Source organism: Natrix helvetica (assembly GCF_964273705.1).
Source record: "Natrix helvetica genome assembly, chromosome: 2".
In the NCBI taxonomy this organism is placed as follows: domain Eukaryota; kingdom Metazoa; phylum Chordata; class Lepidosauria; order Squamata; family Natricidae; genus Natrix; species Natrix helvetica.
Genome location: NC_138552.1, coordinates 219,628,823 through 219,648,091, shown reverse-complemented (window position 1 = coordinate 219,648,091; position 19,269 = coordinate 219,628,823). Strand labels below are relative to the sequence as shown.

General features: G+C 38.3%; 1 protein-coding gene across 2 annotated transcripts in view; it reads right to left on the bottom strand.

The window, feature by feature from the left end:
• The window catches only part of MAP3K21 (mitogen-activated protein kinase kinase kinase 21), a 54,257-nt gene that overhangs the window by 8,992 nt on the left and 25,996 nt on the right, over window positions 1-19,269 (bottom strand). For both annotated transcript variants that reach the window (XM_081940130.1, XM_081940131.1), the window contains exons 2-6: window positions 17,008-17,188; window positions 12,042-12,190; window positions 10,615-10,790; window positions 6,468-6,708; window positions 4,289-4,411 (exon numbers count right to left, since the gene is read on the bottom strand). In XM_081940130.1, coding sequence (XP_081796256.1) covers window positions 4,289-4,411; window positions 6,468-6,708; window positions 10,615-10,790; window positions 12,042-12,190; window positions 17,008-17,188 — 870 coding nt within the window. The remainder of the gene's footprint in view (window positions 1-4,288; window positions 4,412-6,467; window positions 6,709-10,614; window positions 10,791-12,041; window positions 12,191-17,007; window positions 17,189-19,269) is intronic.

The following is a 19,269-nucleotide window of genomic DNA, read 5'->3' as shown; positions in this document are numbered from 1 at the left end:
TTAGATTGTTTTTCTTTTGGAAATGTTTAACAATATAATGGACTAGTTTGTAATAGATGGCTAAGAGGTTATTGTTTCTGGTAATGTTTAATAGTTTTTAATTCTTTTTTTCAATGTTTAATTAAGAGACAGAAGAGGGAGATAGAAGAGGGAGACTTAGACTAAATTGAAAAGGAGAATATATATGTTTATAAGCTATTTTTGTTAATTTTTTTCTGGATCTTTGCTGATTAATAAGAACTTTATCTCTCCTGTTTAGAGATTTTAATATGAGTTTACAGAAAATGGTGTGAGGTAAGGAATGAAGATGCAGTTAATGTAGTACTTGCTGCGGATGAAATAAGTTTATTAGAATTTCTTTTTTTCTTCTTTTAGGGGGCATTCTGCAATGCCTAAATGTATTTTTCTTTTTTAAAATGTATTTTTGAATTCAGTTTTAAAATCTGTTTTACATAACCTTTCATAAAAAGTATGGAACTATTATCAAAGATTAATTAAGTTTTCATTTTTTAAAATTGCTTTGTTAAAGATGAATGTGACCCCTCTTGAAATTTCTATCTATACAAAAAAGAGTTTTGGTAAACGTAAAAAAAAAGATACCTGTAATTGTGTATCAAGTATTTAAATTGTGTGATTGCAGTAGAACTCAAAGTGGGGGAGAAAATATGCTGCATGAATAAGAAAATGGCTTCAGCTTTACCCAAATGAGTACATAGTTTTTAATGTTGGGAAGAGCTCTCCTTCAGCTTTATCTATTAACTCTGGAGGAATAGAAGATAATGGGAACAAAGGATTAAGAAAATGGTGTTCAAAGTGAAGAAAATAATCTTTTGTTTGCAAGACATCCAGGTTGAAAAACTGACAGACAATGCCCTCTTTCAGTGCTGGGAAACAGGAGTGATAATTTATTATCCTCAAACAGAACATACTGAATAATTAACCAGCATTAATGATTGAATGCAATGGGAAAACATTGAGATTTAAGCTGAATGTAACACTCCCTTCTTTTCCTTTGCTGGAAAGGACAAATTCTATACACTGTCCACATATTTCCCCCCCCCCAGCCCTTCTGAAGGCAAATGCAGACTTTTTTAGAAATTAAACATAACATGTAAGCAGCATTTCAAATTCCCCAGACGCAATTCAGTTAAGCTTATGCGTAATGATCTCCCTTTGCCAAGGCACATCTGGCATCCTGTTACTTATAGAAACTGGAAAGTGTGCATTTCTCTTTTGTGAATTGTCAAATGCAGTCAATTAACTCTTTGTAAATAAAATATCACAGAAAGTCCATATTTGGAATCAATACAGTTCAAAGTTCAAGATACTAAGAATGGTCAACAGAGAAGACTTTTGACAGTTATATATGCTTTGGAGGAGTTGAATGTTACATGAGCAAAAGCCTATTCACACAACAGTATTTCTTCCTCTTCTTCCTCTCTTTAGCCTGCTTTGCCTCAATATCTGTTCTGGGGGTTGAACAATCTTTTGGAGGGAAGTTTGAGCAAACATGAACAGTTGCATGGGAACAGCAATCATTCTCTCCAATTCTATCAGCAGAAATCAATTCTGCTGATGGAAACACATGACTTTATTTACCCCTGACTGTGAAATTGAGGAAACTTCTGGATTGCCAATTTTGGAAACAAAATGCTTGACTGATGGACCATGTCTTGATCCAACAAGACACTTGTTTATACTACAGAAATGCAAAGCACAAAACTGTATAAGTAAGCAATTTTAAATTTTCCACCTCAACAATTAACAGCTATAATTGTGTGCCCAGTTACAAATGTGCAAATATTCTGGTATCAGCAGAGCTGGTAGATGAAACGAGTAACTGCAGCAATCCCTGCCTTTGACAATGTCCTCTTGGCCGAAGAATCTTGTGTAACATTCATAAATTCCTTCCTGGAATCTCACTTCTGTTTGGGTCCAAAGTCTCTGGTGAAGAATGAAATTACATATATCCACAACTTCACCCGCACAAGTCCCTGAGACCAGAGGTTGATCCTTTCAATCCTTTTCTCATTTGAATCCAACTCCAGCAAAAACATGAATGGCAAAATCTTTTCTTTTCTACCCTGTCCTTGAAGACTGCCTTTTTTTTTAATGCCCATCCTTTGAGTGAGGTTTATTTTAAACCCAGTTGAACGGATGTAAAATAATGTGGACCGCATCCCATTCCTTTTTTTTCTTCTCACCCGATTCCTAAGAGGTCGATAAGGGGGCGTGCATAAGCGTACCAGCGTACCTACCGTCCCTGTCCTGCTGTCCCCATTTATTTGTATTCATTTCATGTGCTTATGTTCATGTTTATACTTATACCTGTTATCTCGTATATATTTGACAAATTAAATAAATAAATGTTTCCCCCTTATGCTGACAATATCCAACCATAGCTGTGAAGTGTGCAAAGTCTGTTGTGCTTTGCCATCTATTACACTGAAAAATACTATCAGGTGATTAGCACTAGTAGGTATTTGTTGAACATTTCAGGTTGATATGGCCATTACACTTTGCCTCCCTGGTTACATCATGTCTGTTGCCATTTTCCATGGATTCCCTAAAGCAGTGTTTCTCAACCTTGGCAACTTGAAGATGTCCGGACTTCAACTTCCAGAATTCCCCAGCCAGCTGGTTGGGGAATTCTGGGACTTGAAGTCCAGACATCTTCAAGTTGAGAAACACTGCCCTAAAGAGTCTGGCCCAGTAATGCTCAGATGGCAGTGATGTTATGTGGTTTAGCTATACAGCCATTACTGGTTTAGTGCAATAATGTATTAATAAAGCAGCAGAATGGGGAACGAATCCTCTTGTCTATTGTCTCCTGAACAAAACGTTGAAGAAGCTGGAAGTTAGCATCAATATCCTACATAAAGAAAGGACAGGCAGGAACGAAGAAATAAATCCTAAGTAAAATTCTTGTTATTCACCTTCTGTCACAACCCCCATTTTAAAACATTTTATTACCCTTGGGTTACAACAAAATAGGGTGTAGAAGAATGGGCATGAGCAGAAACCTGAAGAAGACACGTTAGGTCATGCTATATTTAATGCATGTTTTTTCCACTTGTTGCTGGCATGCAGAAACAGGAGGGCACAGAAATTACCTAATCACTTTGCCTATCAAGTGGTGAACAGGCAAAATCAAGATAGTACTATTTGGCAGACTGTCATAACAGACGGTAGAGTCAGGATGGGATGGGCATGGAGAGTACTCTGAATAGTTTTGTTCCAACTCAAGTGGAAATACCTTAATTCAGCAATGGGGAAAAGGCCCTATTTTAAGAAAAGGAAAAGAACTGAATTCTATTTTTTCCTCATGTTAACACCCTGTTTCCCCCAAAATAAGACCTCCCCGGATAATAAGCCCAATTGGGCTTTTGAGCACATGCACTAAAATACGCCCTCCCCTGAAAATAAGCCCTCCCCGAAAATATTGCAACGCAGCAGCAGCAGCCAAGAGGTGACCACGCTCGCTGCCTCCTGCACCTCCAAAATAATAAGTCCTCCCCGAAAATAAGGCCAAGCACTTATTTCAGAGGTCAAAAGAAAATAGGACCCTGTCTTATTTTCGGGGAAACACGGTAGTTTATCATGTTACTCAGTCTTCTTGTATGCCGCTATTATTTGCCATGTTTTCCTGAGATAAGATACAATATACTCAATCAAACTTTTATATTAATCAGAGACACAGAGATTATTTTTCCACAAGGCATAAGAATTTACATGAATTGACCGTAGAAGAATTACATAAAAGTAAACCTTAGGAATGATTAAAAGAGCATGAAAGTCTACACAGTTTTCCCAATTTATACAAAGTGCTATATCTGATTAAGCATCCAGTTCAATTGTTGTCTCTTGGTTTGTGGGTGTGAGGGGAGGACACCATATTTAGGGACAGGAGTGAAGATCAGATGAAAGATGAAAGAAAAACAGAATTAATTTAGTTTGAAATTCAACTATCACTGTGATGGATGCACTCAGCTTCAGATTAATGGTTGTATCAGCACCAGAATTTACCCTATTACTATACATTTGTAAAATTATTGAAATTAACCAATAATCATCATTTTTCTTTTTTCTTTTAATCCTTCTGCAATATTACCCAATGCATTTTTTTGGGAGCAATAGGTCACAATGTGGTCAATCCAGTTATTTCTAGTCAAACAAGTTTAAGATTACACTTAACAATATGAAATATTTTTAAGAGTGAATTTTTAAAAAAATGTTGCAAAATGTATCAAGATCAACAGGACAGAAATACTCATTTTTTAAGACTTACATTGTATAGCTCGAAGGCGAGGAATTATTGGAGGACTACTTGGTGGACTAGAGCTATTACTTTGTAAACTTCTGCGCTTATCTATATTTGGGGAAGCTTGCACCGTGATTTTATGCTGAAAATCTGTTATAAATAAAAAGGACAGGTTAAGTTGAAATGTTTCAAAATAAAATTTCAATAACAGACTATCTGGCTGCATTATATTAAAGAGATGCACATACAATGTTGAATTTTAGCACATTCCTAAGAAAAATCCTTTACTAATAAGAGCCTAAAGACCACATTAACTTATAAACTCTTTAAGGAGAGCCAATTTGGTGCAATGGTTAAACCAGTTCTAGTCCTGCCTTAGGCACAAAGCCTTCTGGGTGACCTTGGGCCAGTTGTGCTCTCTCAGCCCTAGGAAAGAGGCGAGAGCAAGCCAGTTCTGAAATCTTGCCAAGAAAACTGCAGAAACTTGTCCATGCAGTCAGCAATAGTCAAGACTGTCTCAAAGGCAGTGGGTTGGGACTGTTTCTTCATAACTACCTTTAGAAGCAGGTTAATTATCCAAGAAATTTTTGATCTAACTGAAGAGTGGAATGTGATTTTTCAAAGTATATACCGCAGAGAACTGACTTTCTTCAATAGCTAGCTCTGCGGTGCCAGAGAAGCATTTAGGATGTGAATGGAAACAGATTCTTATAAGCAGAATAGCAAACATCTAATAGGAAATAGCACTAATAAACAGCTCATACCACCAGCAGCAGCTCTCAAACTTGTCTCTTTGCTATGAAAATGCATTGTGTACAAAAGGTAAATAACTGATAATTAATTGTATAGCAACAATTCTGAGAAAGATAAGCCTCAACAGATAAAATAGCACAAGTTACTGAAATGATATTCTTGACAGAAAGACTAAGGGCACAGAAATACCACATGGATGTACTTATAAATGCTATAGAGAATTTTTTTTCCTGTCTGTTCAATTTTTCCTCAACTTTATTTTTCTTGCACTTTTTGCTTTGCTTTCTTTCTTTTCTTTTTTCTTCCTTTACTTTATATTAATTTCAAATAGTTCTGATCTTCTTTTTCAAAAGCTTCAATACAAACCATAGAAGCTAAGAAACACCACATGAATAAAGGAGAGTGTAATTAAAACTTTCCTTTTCCTAATTAGACACCTAATATAATATAAAGCATCATAGGTGTAAAGCAGGAAGTGATTTAATCCATCTCTTTCCCTTTTCTAATTAAAAATATAATAGCACCTTGTTATAAAGTATTATAAATAAGTAATATCAATGCCATCAAAAAGAAGCAATTATAATTTCATCAGCCACATTGAAATGTGAGTTTATGTACTTTCAGAATGTTTTCTAAATTTCAATTAAGTGCAGGAAAGAGACAAAAGAATTAATTTGTCCAACTAATAGGTGATCCCAAAGGGATCTGAAGCATTTAAATATATAAAAATGCATGTTATGGGACCATACTTCAAAGCAATTATTCTCAATCTACTGCCATATAAGCTTTCTTTCTTCATGAAGTTTTTATAACTAAAAAATAGATCAGAACTCTACATAGAATGAGCAACACTTCTAAATTCCTTTGGAATTTACTAATTTCTTGTGCACACCTAATAGTGTTCCCTGTTTGGAGATTTGAGATTATGACATCAGGTGTATTACAAGGCAAGTTAGATTCACTTTGACATTAGGCCATGGAGATGATGTGATTATTTTGGTCTAAGCAAAGACACAACATCAGTTGCTTCAACCTGGCACTTTACCTAACACTGAAGCTTCTTCTTGCTTTTCCTGTCCCTTGCCAAAGCCAGAAAAGTCACATGTCATTTGCCAAACCCATAGTTTCTGCATATAGGTGACAGCAGTATAAGGAAAAGGCAAATTGTGAGTCTTCTGTAGAGAGGCTGTGCTGAACAGGAACTGTAATTAAAGAATGACCATCAGTTGGTTCTGCTTCTAGAAGTGAACGGCACACACTGCTTCATGAAGCATCTCCTCACTTGAATTTTCATCCAGGAAAACACCCCTCTGAACGTCTATTTGAGATGATGCTACTGGTTTTAATATGGCAATGTCCAAAACATTGTCCAACAACTGAATCCAACACTGGAAACGCACTATTTGCCTTAAGTAAAGCTGCTGAAGACAAGGGGCATGAAAAAGGAACAAACCTGAAGGCAGACTAATTCTGTTCCCGTCTTTAAGCTTTAATCGACTTTTTTTAAATTTCCCTTTTCTCTTCTTAACATTGGGCTTCTCTTGATTTAACTGGAATATCAATATATTTAATTCACGTTCCAATACGTCAATCTCCCGTTCTGCGAGCTGCTGTTCTCGCCGTTTCAGCAACTCTTCTTGAGATTTCTGATGAAGAGCAGCTCTTGTTAATTCTTCTTCTCTTGATCTCAGCTCCTAACGATTGCAATGGAAGTAGTGGTTAGAGCACCGTCTGCTGCCTCAGGAAGAACAAGTCGGGCCATCTCGCCCAGAGGTGGGATTCACTTACCTTCGCTACCGGTTCGCAAATGTGAATGCGCGTGCATGCCTGCTCCATTCTATGCATGTGCAGAAGGTCACACATTATGTCAGAGCGGGTGGGCGGAGCCTCCAGCACCCACTGCTAGCAGTTTGCCCATACTGGTAAGAACTGGCTGAATAGCACCTCTGATCTCACCCCAGGTGGTGTTTATGCACCTCACTGGAACTGGCAGGAGACGCTTGTTCTGGGTCCTGTCCATTAGAGTGCACTATATATCGAAAGGACCTGGGAGAGGGAGGTTTTTCTGCCATGGCACCCTCCCCCCTCTTTAAAACGTCATTCCCACCCACCCCCCAGATCAGATTTGCCTCAACTCTGCTGGCTTTTCACAAGGCATTAAAAACTTGGCTTTGCTATCAGTCCCAGAACCCTGATAATGCAGACGAGGCTGATTTTAAGTTATATTGACTGTGACCTATTAAATTATTCTTGGCTGGTGTTTTATGCTGTTTTATGCTATTTATGCTATTAATCATTGGTTGTGGTTTTAGGCTGTTTTCATTTTGTTTTAATTGCTAGCAAGCTGCCCAGATTCATGTAAATGAGATAGGCGGTCCTATATATTTATTAACTAAATAAATGGATACATCCATAGTGATATTATTTGGCAATTATCTAAACAGGAGAACCTCCACAGTACGTAACATGGCTAATTGGGGGCAGGCAATGTTCTGTTTGGAAAGAAACTAGCTAAGCTTTTTAGAACTGAAGGCCGGAGGAAAACATCTGAAGTGTTTGCAAGAACAAACTGCATATTTGACTGTACCGTTATCACGAAGGAAACGGTTGATGCTTATAAATGTATGAAAACAAAGAAAGCTTGCTGGAATTTCCATAGAGGGCTTGATGACATATATAGGATACTGAAGATAGATAAAGACTGATACTTTCCCACAAGTCAATGGGGAAGCCTGGGAAACTAGCAGGGAGAAAGTCAACGAGGATCACGTGACCACGGTTAATGGCAGGATTGTGTTCAAGTGATGTTCCAGATGTTTTGGGATTGCACTCAAGGCACCTATTACTCTTGGTGCTATCTTTGCTTTCTTTGGCCACATTATTGTTATCAATCAGTATTCCCCCCCCCCCATCATTTGGGTTTCTTGCTAATTTCTGTAAGAGATTACAGAAAGTCTGTATCTACAGTATGTTATTATTTTAGCATAATTCTGCTGTTGGAGCATTTAAGGAAGAAATAACAATTTTCAGTAAGGTACCAGTTAATTAAAATGTAACAGATTTTGCAGTCCCCAAGGGTACCACTCCTGTCTGTGAAATTTAAATGTAAATAACAAGATTCAGTTACACTGATAAGCATGGAAACGTTTCTATTAAGACGTGTAAATGAAGAATATGTAACCTGGCTCATTTTATGTATATGTTATAAAATCAGAGGGATAACAAGCAGGATATTTTTTATTGTTTACTATACAGAACACAAAACCAATTTCTAGACCACTGGGTCTCAACCTTCCTAATGTTGCGACCCTTTAATACAGTTCCTCATGTTGAGGTGACCCCCAACCATAAGATTATTTTATGTTTTCCGTATTTTTTTTGAAAATATGTGTTTTCCAATGGTCTTAGGCGATCCCTGTGAAAGGGTCGTTCGACCCCCAAAGGAGTCCCGACCCACAGGTTGAGAACCACTGTTCTAGACGATTAAGCATTCCTTTATATAGGCTTCATCCTTCCTGCTGCAAGTGATTTGCCTAAGGATAACTATGTTGGTGTTAGTTATGACCTTAAAAACCTTTAATGGCATAGATTCAGCTATCTGATTAAACACATCATCCTGCTAGGACAAGCCATCCTAATTGTGCCAGCAGAAAGGGCCTATTTTGGATCCTATCTGTTAATGGACTCCAACTATGAGGATCCAGAATAAGAGCTTTCTCTACTATAACGGCCACCCTTTAGAACAGGGGTAGTCAGCCTTTTTATACCTACCGCCCACTTTTGTATCACTTTTGGTAGTAAAAATTTTTCTAACCGCCCACGTGTTCCACAGTAATGGTGATTTATAAAGTAGGGAAGTAACTTTACTTTATAAAATTTATAAAGCAGAGTTACAGCAAAACCCTACCGCCCACCATGAAAGCTGGAACGCCCACTAGTGGGCGGTTGGGACCAGGTTGACTACCACTGCTTTAGAACAGGGGTGTCCAAACTTGGCAACTTTAAGACTTATGGACTTCAACTCCCAGAATTCCCCAGCCAGCAGAGCTGGCTGGGGAATTTTGGGAGTTGAAGTCCACAAGTTTTAAAGTTGCCAAGTTTGGATACCCCTGGCTTTAGAACATCCTCCCCTACAAGTTGAGATCTGCCCCACCTTGCTATCCTTCGGTAAGAGCCTGAAGAGCTGGCTCTGCTGGTTGGCCTGGGGGACCAAATGAGGAGCTCCACACAGGAGGTGGCTGTTGGATTGATGGCAAATTCCCCCCCTCTCTCTTGTTCTCTGCTCTCCACCCATCCACCTGTTTGGTTATCACATTGATATATTCTTGTTGCGTTTCTTTTTCATTGTTTATTTTATTGCTCTGTTATTTTAGTTCTATTTACACTCCTTTCATTTTCTTCTTTTTATTATTGTAAGCCTCCTAGAATCCAAGTGAGATAGAAGCAAACTTTGGTTGTTTCCTAGGACCTGGCAAATCACAACCCCAAGTAAGTTGTAAGCATCAAATTCCAGCATTGTGTCAATTATAACAATAAATCTGGATCCCCCATTTGCCTCAAACACCAATGTTTAATTCTTAAAATTCTAGGCATTCTCAATTCACTATTCGGAAATGAGCCGAACAACGTCTTATGGTCCATTGTGTCTTATGCAGCGAAAAATGCGATATTTAACTTAGAAAAAGGACAAATCTAAACAGTGAGGTAAGAAGCATGACAGGAGGCTTTAGGGAATTGACAGCCAACTCATTAACAGTCTTCTGGGAAAAAAATGGCTCCCAAATGGCTACCAAAACTCTATCTTGTATGCATATAACAGTTTAATGGCAGCTATGTTGGGAGACCACTTCAAACATGTCCACTAGCTCCAAAAATTGCCTACCTCAATCAACTCCCAATGCAAAAAAAGTAACAATCAGTAATTTTTAGAACTGCTCCATTTTAAAACAGGCTCTAGCTACTAGCATCATAATTAAAATAAGATGCTCAGAGTTAAAAGATAACCCAAATATTAACATAGTAAAACATACTGGAACTCCAAAACATTTAAAAAACTCTATTTGTTCTGAAAAGGAACTTTTAAAAAATGATTCTAGTAACTACAAAAATGGAAGCCAGTCTTAAGAACTAAATGTTTTGATAGTAAATGAGAATGAACAAAAAGCTAAAGAGCTCCAATGATTTCGAAAAAAGTATAAAATATTTTCCCTGTCCAGTCCTGACTGACTCAAGGAGATGGTGCCCATCTCCCATTTCCTGCAGAGGGAGCATGCATTGTATGAGGCATGTTTTCATTGTTATGTGGCCAGCCTGAAAATACGGAATGCAGTAACCTTCCTGTTGAAGTGGTACCTATTTATCTACATGCATTTGCATGCTTTCAAACTGCTACATTGGCAGGAGCTGGGGCGTGTAACAGGAGTTTGCCCCATTGCACAGCACTCCTGGGCTCGAACCTGGGCTGTTGACTTTCCAGCTGACAAACTCAGCTTCTTAATTGCTGAGCTATTTTCCTCCCCCTCCTGCCCCAATGATTGTCCAAACCTTAGTTAAACAAGTATAGTCACACATAAGCTCAATGTACTTTAAAATTCACTCACTTTTTCCTTGGTTCTCAGTTCATCAAATATCTGCTGGATTTCCAGTTTCCAGTCATCTTGCATAGAATGGAAAGATTCTTGAGGCATCTCAGTCTGTACAGCCCCCTCAATGGCAGTCAGCTGCTCAAGAATCATAGTAAATGATGGTCTGATATGGGGGTCCTGTGCCCAGCACTCTGAAATTCATCAATTACATTTGTCAGAAGTATAAGACCAACTGACTCTAACTCCACCTTGCAGAAATGCTATAACAACAACAGCAGCAGATACTTTTCTCTCTCATGAAGACTCAGTTCTAAGAACATTTGACAAAAATCAACAGAGAACTTTCTTGATGTGGTTCTAGTACAGTTTCCAAGAGGTAATCACATATAAACATAGGAGTAGAATATTACAACCGAAGCATATGACTTGAATGTATGTATGCATGGAGGGTTATAAGCACGATTTTCAAAATGCCTGTGATCCTTTCACTTTCAAAAAGTTTCCCTGAAAATAAGACGTCCTCAGATAATCAGCCCAATTGGGCTTTTGAGTGCATGCGCTAAAATAAGTCCTCCCCTGAAAATAAGCCCTCCCTGAAAATATTGCAACACAGCAGCAGTCCTGAGGTGACCATGCTCGCAGCCTCCTGCACCTCAAAAATAATAAGGCCTCCCTGAAAATAAGGCCAAGTGCTTATTTTGGGGGTAGCAAAAAGATAAACAGATCATAGGAACATCCAATACATGACTCTGGGCAGAAAGGCAGGATATAAATTAAATTAGTAATAGTAATTAGATTAGCTCATGTGCTATGTGCAATGGGAATGATGAGAGCTACTGAGCCTATGTACCCATGTTCTCTTGTTTTTTTAAAAAAAATCTCATTTTTTTCCTCACAATGACTTGTTCTAAGGTGTAACGTTTTAGTTATTTTTAAATTTTGGAATGATGAAAGGAGTGGCATTCTGATAAAGCGTGTGATTGATGTTCCGTCTAGTTTTATCACTCCAATGACAAGGTCTTTTGATTTCCTATGAGACTAAGCATAATATACTGGCTATTGTCCTGGGAACCCATTCAAAGCCTCACTCAAGGAACTTGGGTGGAACACAATGTAACATTTAGATAGTTCACACTCTTTTAACTGAAGCTATATTTCAAGTTGCTGTGAGACTTCAATGAGCTTCTTTGGGAAGAAAGGTAGAATATAACTGATTGAATCAACAAGCAAGTTAGTACTTCCAAAGATGAATGCAACTTTCAAAAAATAATAATGACCCACATATGCCAAGTATATTAATGTAGTGGAATGGAAAAATGTTTTCTGACTCTGAGTAGAAGTTAGCCTAGAACTGAATGAAACACTGAGGTTAAGAGTCACATATATTATAGAGAACATGCAAGCAATCTTACATCAGCTGTCTTAATAAGCAGCACAAGTACCTTTCATTAGTTTAGCAAATGGTTCAGGACAGGTGGATGGAATGGGCAAAGTAAGCTTATTGACAGCAACGCCGTAAGCCACAGCAAGACCATCAATGCCACGGTAAGGAACCTCTCCCGTAAGCAGTTCCCACAGCAATACGCCATAGCTATAAATAAATTTTCAAACAGTTAATTGTGTTTGTGTAATGCTAAGGTAGGGAAAGACAGCGGTCTGCCTAGAAAGTATTCTAATAGGGGGAGAAAATAGCATCCAGACTTCCTATAACCCCCAACTTCCATGCTGCTGTTTAAAGAAAGTTAAACTTCTATATATCTTACAAGCATCAAACTGAGAAAGGATGCACAATCACAATGGCATTGCAATGGTCTGCATCCTCCCCAAAGTAGATTTGATACTATACGCACTTGCAGCAAAATGAAACATATTAAACCTCCAGGATAGTTGAATTCAGAAAAGTTTTATTATGCAGACAATTAAATTATTTATCCCCCAGGATTTTCCGCCAGAATAATATCCACCCACATTTGTATTTCAATGTTGTTCTGTAAAACTTTACTTGAAGTGGACTGAAATTTAGTTATTTTTCAGTTGCAAAAGGGAACAAGTTATCAACTTCTTTTACACAAGGCTTGATGATCTTATGCAGGGGCGAAATTCAGCAGGTTCTGACAGGTTCTGGAGAACCAGTAGCAGAACTTTTGAGTACTTGAGTACTTGAGTCCATGGCTCAGGACCTAGTTACTTGCGGGATCGTATTCTGCCCCATACACCCCTGCGACCAATCCGCTCGCACAGAGAGGGCCTCCTCCAGGTGCCGTCCACTAGACAGTGTCGGGGGGCGGCGCCTAGGAGTAGAGCCTTCTCTGTGGCGGGCCCAGCCCTGTGGAATGACCTCCCTCCGGATATTAGGAATACCTCTGACCTCCGCTCCTTTCGTATTGAGCTTAAGACCCACCTTTTCCAAGCAGCTGGCCTGGCTCAACTTTGATCTAACCATATCGCTCCTGACGGGTTTTTACTGGGTATTTTAATTATATTTAATTATCTTGGGGTTTTTAAATACTGTATTTTAATTGTTTTATTTATCAGCCGACCTCCTCCTTGTGTATGTCTCGGTATATGTCTCTGTTATATGTTTGTTCTGTCCACATATTTATTTCATATGTTTCATTGTACGCCGCCCCGAGTCCTTCGGGAGAGGGTGCGGCTAAGAAATAAATATTTATTATTATTTATTATTATTATTACTTTGGAGAACTGGCAATTACCACCTCTGGCTGACCTCAGAGTGGGGTGGGAATGGAGAGTTTGCAGTATCCTTCGCCACGCCCATCAAGCCACGCCCCAAAACCGGTAGTAAAAAAAATTGAATTTCACCACTGATCTTATGGTGTTAGATGCGGCATTTTGTCAAGCTGGTTTCCAAAATGTTTTTGAGGTTGAGGGAAGTTGATTGATTTTCTTCACAATAGTGTATTTGAGCCAATCAACCCATAAGGATTGAAAATGAAATGTCTTCAGAGTTGAGATGACAGAGCCTAGTAAATGTCATTAGCATTAGGAGTGATTTGAAGCATTATATAGAAAGACTAGCAATGAATAAAACATGCAGCCAATGGCACCCATTTCTGCCTTGTTTATCTGTATGTAAATGGAAGGCCTCAGCATATCACCATTACTCCCCTTCTCCTTAAACAAGATATCAGTCTTAGTGTTTCCTTTGTTGATTCAGCCAAAAGCTTCAGAGATTATGGGAGATGTTCACAGGCGTCATCTCCATTTAAGTGCCAGTATACTATCAATTCAGTGTGGGGAAAGGGCATATCAGACAGATCAGAACAGCACAACCAGATTCTCCCTCAGGGGCCTTACTAAAGCAGAAATCAAGTTCCATCTTTGCATATTTACTTTGCATAATTACTTAAGAAAATGCAAGATTAAAAAAGCAGGGAAAGCAAATATTCAGGAATCAAAAGTAATGTCAAAGTGTTAGCAATGCCTCAAAAGAAATTCATTCCCAAATGGCATGATGATTACAGAAGGTAACTGGGGCCTGCAGTTAAATTTTTATGGGGGAAAAAAGTTTATCTTCCTGCATTGTAACTATGCTGAAACTGAGCCAACAGCAACCCCCCCCCCCTCCATGTGCAACTCGGGCGATAGTGTTAAGAACATTTTGATTCACCTTCAAAAAGAATTAAATAAAATTGTTCCTACGCAAATGGATGCATAAAAACTTTAAGGAAATTGCTATGGTGGAATGCTTTTAAAAAAGATCTAAGTTTAGTAGGCAACAAGTTAAGGATAAACGTGCGTGCAATGTTTTTTTTCTCTTTTTAAAGATCAAAGAATTGTGAAGATAAAAATAACAAAAGAGCTTCTGCATTTTCTTGCTACAGGGAAAATAATAATCAAGGGTGTACAGGAGAAGCAAGAGGAGCAAAGAAGCACACAGGGAATTCAGAGTTTTTAATTATCAGCTTTCACTTTCTTCTCTTTTAAGGAAAGAAAAACTGACCCATGAGGCTTTGTAGAGGAGCTTGAAGCTGTATAGATTCTGTCTACAAAATAATCTCTGTGTTCTGGGTAGACTTGCTGTCTCTCGTGGTTACTTTTAGATGTTATACTAAATCATGGTTTAGAATTACAAGCGTGTACATGCAAACGTTAGGTTTAGGTCCTTCTCTTCCCCGCTGGCTACTAGCATAGCTGAGGGAAGTTCAGAAGGTTTTGCTTTTATTTCAGATTAATCAGTGTGTTATGAATTTAAAAAGATTTAAACATTAGTGGGAACAAATTTAGTTTTGTGAAGTGGAATGTATACTTTGCAAGGCCACAGAAGAGGATTGGCTTGCTTTTGGATTAGCTGGATGAGCAGCTACGGGTCAGTGAGGAAACTACTGCTTAGAGCCACAGGGTTTGTGCATTCCTGGTGGACTCCTTGCTGATTTTTATGCTCTACCCGCCAATTCACATAGGTGTAGGATAAGAACAGGTGTGAAAGTGATCTAGGAGTATGTCAAATAAGACAGTGTATTTAACAAACCACAATTAAACAAACAATAGTTTAACCTTTTTTGACATAGCTTATTTCCATTAACTTGGTTTGGATAACAAGTATGGTAATATGCAGTAGAAGATAAAGGCTTAGAAGGCCTCTTTGCAATTGCATTACAAGAATATATCAATTGGCAGGCTTCAATCGAGGAAGCCCTTTCTGGCACTTGCTCAACAGCTGTTTAACAACTTTGACATCAACACACTTTGGAAAGCCAAATGGGCTTCTGAATGCCCAGATACAGGAAGTTACGTAGATGACCCTACACAAAAGGTGCCAGGTTTTGACCTTCCTTGGTCAACTCTGAACAGGATCCATACCCAACATGGTGTCTTTCAGGACTCATTGTTTAAGTGGGGAACTTGTCTCTACCCCTCAGTGTGACTGTGATGGCCCTCAACAAAATATCCATCCCATCATGTCTGAATGTCCATCAAAAGCTTACACCGGCCCAATGTCTGATTTTTTCAACATAGACCACCCTGTCCTTGAATGGCTGGGTGGACTAGATATTCACATTTGAATTATTTTAAGTCAATATTATTTGCTGCTAAATAAATAAACAAGAATATATAAACCCTATGTTTCTTTTGCTTTTTTTTTAAAAAAACATGGGTTTGACACCATCTCTGATCCAGCTTATAAAACTTGAAAATTGGGAGTAATATATCCAAATGAAGAAGCCAAGGCAGAACAACTGCTCAAAACCAGAGAACTTGACCAAGTGGCTTACTCTCCATAATTAAATTCGGTAGCATTGTCTCTTGGCATAAAATGTTACTTTTTAATGTCGGAATTCATATTGTCTTGTCACTAGTTATTAAGTTTTTGAAGAGTTATTTCAACACACCTTTATTAATACACGAGATTTATTACAGCGTACATCCACTTAATTAAATAGTGTATTGGATCACTTTTGGAATATTGTTGGCCTGACAAAAAGCTCTCTGAAGAAAAACTGTCCTTCCAGACATGCCTTCTTATCTTCCAGCAAAAACATTGGAAGGAGGTGGGGGCCTTTCCGCCCGGTGCTAAGCTATGGGTTATTTAAGCAGGTTGTGTAGAAAACAGATCCATATTAAACCTTACAGGTATCCTTCGAGTTATGACCACAATTGAGCCCAAAATTTAAGTTGCTAAGTGAAACATTTGTTAAATGGGTTTGCCCCATTTGACGACTTTTCTTGCCACATTTGTTAAGTGAATCAATGCAGTTGTTAAGTTGGTTAAGTGAACCTGGATTCCACATTGATTTTGCTTGTCAGAAGGTCACAAAAGAGGATCACATAACCCCAGGACATTGCAATGGTCAGAAATATGAACTAGTTGCCAAGTGCATGGTTTTTGATTATGTGAGCATGGGGATGCTGCAGCGGTCGTAAGTGTGAAAAAGGGTCATAAGATTTTTTTTCAGTGCTGTTGCAATTTTGATCAGTCACTAAATGAAGTATTGTAAGTCGAGGACTACATGTACTGTCTACAAGAGTCCTATGACTAAGAACTATGTACCATTCTCCACACACAACAGTTATAGATTAAAAGAAACTTGTTACTAAACACATGGAAGAGTTTTTTGAATTATTGTACTCAGAAAATTCCCTTTTCCTATCACGAAAGCCACAGAGTAATGCCTAAAATTCCACATCTAGAATTGTGTAGGCTTCAAAGAGTTTCAGAACCTGTTTATTATTGTGAACTGCTTTGAAATCCTTTATGGTTTAAAAGCACTATGCAATTACTGTTTAAATCTAAAAATTAAGCATCTCCTATTTTTTAAAAAAGTCCTTGCCAATAAAAAATAGAACCTATTAAGGTTATTTTGCATGCATACTAGGAGAAAACCATTGAACATAAGGTTGACTTAAATTTTATTTAGTTATACAGAAGTCATTTAAACACTTTACCTCCAAAGGTCACTTCCTTTAGAAAACATGGATGATTTAATGACCTCAGGAGCCATCCATGCATAGGTGCCTGCAGTACTCATTTTGGTTGTTCTGTGCAACTCTCTTGCCAAGCCAAAATCTGTGATTTTCAGAGTTTTGTTGTGAATATCATCATTTTCTATCTTCTCCAGCAACAGTACTGTAAAAGACATAAATGTTTTCATTGTCAGTTGCACTAACAAAGACCATGTAAGCAAAATATATCTCTGCTTAATTGAAAACTCAATATATATACTTTTAAAAATGTATATATTTATCACCACACTGACATATTTTCAGATTCTTCCTTCAGCTACTATGCTATCTCTAATGATATAAGCCTGAATTATAGAGCCATGTAAACATGGTTAGAGAAAGAATATATGAGTTACCTTATATTGTTTTTTTCCCTGGTGATTTGAGATAGAGATCACTGAAACATATTCACAAAACAGGGGAGACCAGGTTTATAGAATGAGGGACCCTACTGTCAGCATCCAAATATCATCCAAAATTAAATCAGAGTTCAAGGCAAAGTAATCCTCAAAGATCCACTTTATTAAGAGAGACATGTTGGCACATCTGTGGAAAACCTGAATCTGAAAGCTTCCTGGGTTTTCCACCCAGTTAAAAGTTCATGATCTTGCCCCCACACCCACAAGTCCATCACATGGTCCAATCTTCCACTGCCACACTGGCAGTTCCACCCATCCAGTTCCAGTCAGGCTCAGAGGTGCAGAGACAAAGGATGACCTTGGGCTTCTAGGAAGGAATTTTTTATTTTGACAACACACATTCTACTCCTTACTATTCCCCCTCCCAATTCCCCACTAATGAAAAAGCACAGTAAATAAGAGAGAGTGTGGCATGCCAAAGATCCTAAAAGGAACCGGCTGCAGGCCTGACACCTTCATGCAAAGGGAACCAAAAGTCAAAAGTTACCATATAATTCCGCACTAATTCATACACATTTTGCATTTAGGTTATATCTTTGCTAATGGCAGCAACTGTGTTCAAGAACACTTGATAGATACAGGTCAAAGTCTAGTTTACCGATAGTAAATTGAGATTAAGGTGTTTTCTTCTGGATAATCTATACTGCAACACACTATTAACCAGTAACTAGTTAATAGTAGCTATGGCCGTGAAATGGATTCAAGCGAAAGGCTAATGCCCTCTCATCTTTCTAACTGTGGGGCATGTTTAATATTTTACTATTTCTGAAAAAGTGATGCATGTTATCCACCTGTTCTGAAGCACAGATCAAATACCAAAGAAAGTTTAACGAAACTCAGTGCCCAAGTTGGCAATAATTAGTCCCAAGAGCATGTCGTAAAACTAATGATTTGAACATGATGGCCTTTGTACTTTAATGAAAGAGGTTTTGTTCTAAATTCCACACATGCAAAGTGGAATTCCACAAATTCCATGTCAGACAGGCAGTCTAACCGAAACCAAAGCACAATCTGATTTGGAAAGGTGATAATTGGCAGCCAGCCAGTCTTCTGCTTCCCCCCCCCCCCTTAAGGGAGGAGAGACAAAAAGAGCAAAGGTGCAGAACCTTTTATCTACCACAAGCAGAATGGAGAATTGCAACCGCTACAGACATGCTACGTTTCCCCCCACCCAACCTTACCTTCGTTTGTCATACTGGGTGGTGGAGTGCTTGACATAAACAAACTGAACAGGCGACATGGCCTTGTGAGTGAACAAATTCTTGTGGTCTGTTGCTTAGCAACCTGTATGAGGCCATCCCTCTTGCACTTCTACAGATATTTGCTTCCCATTAGCTTCATATCAAAACAAGTGACCTTTACAACTTGGGCCTACTCTGTGCACTCAACCATACATCGCTGAAATTCAGTATATATATACAGAAACACACAAACATACACAGACTCCGAAAATTACTTTAGCCATAAATCATGAAATGAAAACAAAGTGACAACCAATTGCACAAGTGACTGATGCCACGCATGTGCACTGAGGGTGACTAAGTGAACCCAGTTTGTTTGCAACATATTCATTCCAATTTCAAGATATAGAAGTTCTTTTTCAGAATTAAAATTAGGGTTGAATTCAATCGGTCAGTTCATGGGATGGTATCAAGAAAAAAGCAAGCTTCCATTTCCTCTGCAATCTCCAGGCATCTTAACATTTGTTCTAAGGAACCCCGAAATAATGGGACAGATTTGATTAAGCAGGGTGAAAGGAGGAGGGAGGCATCATTTCAAAAAGTGC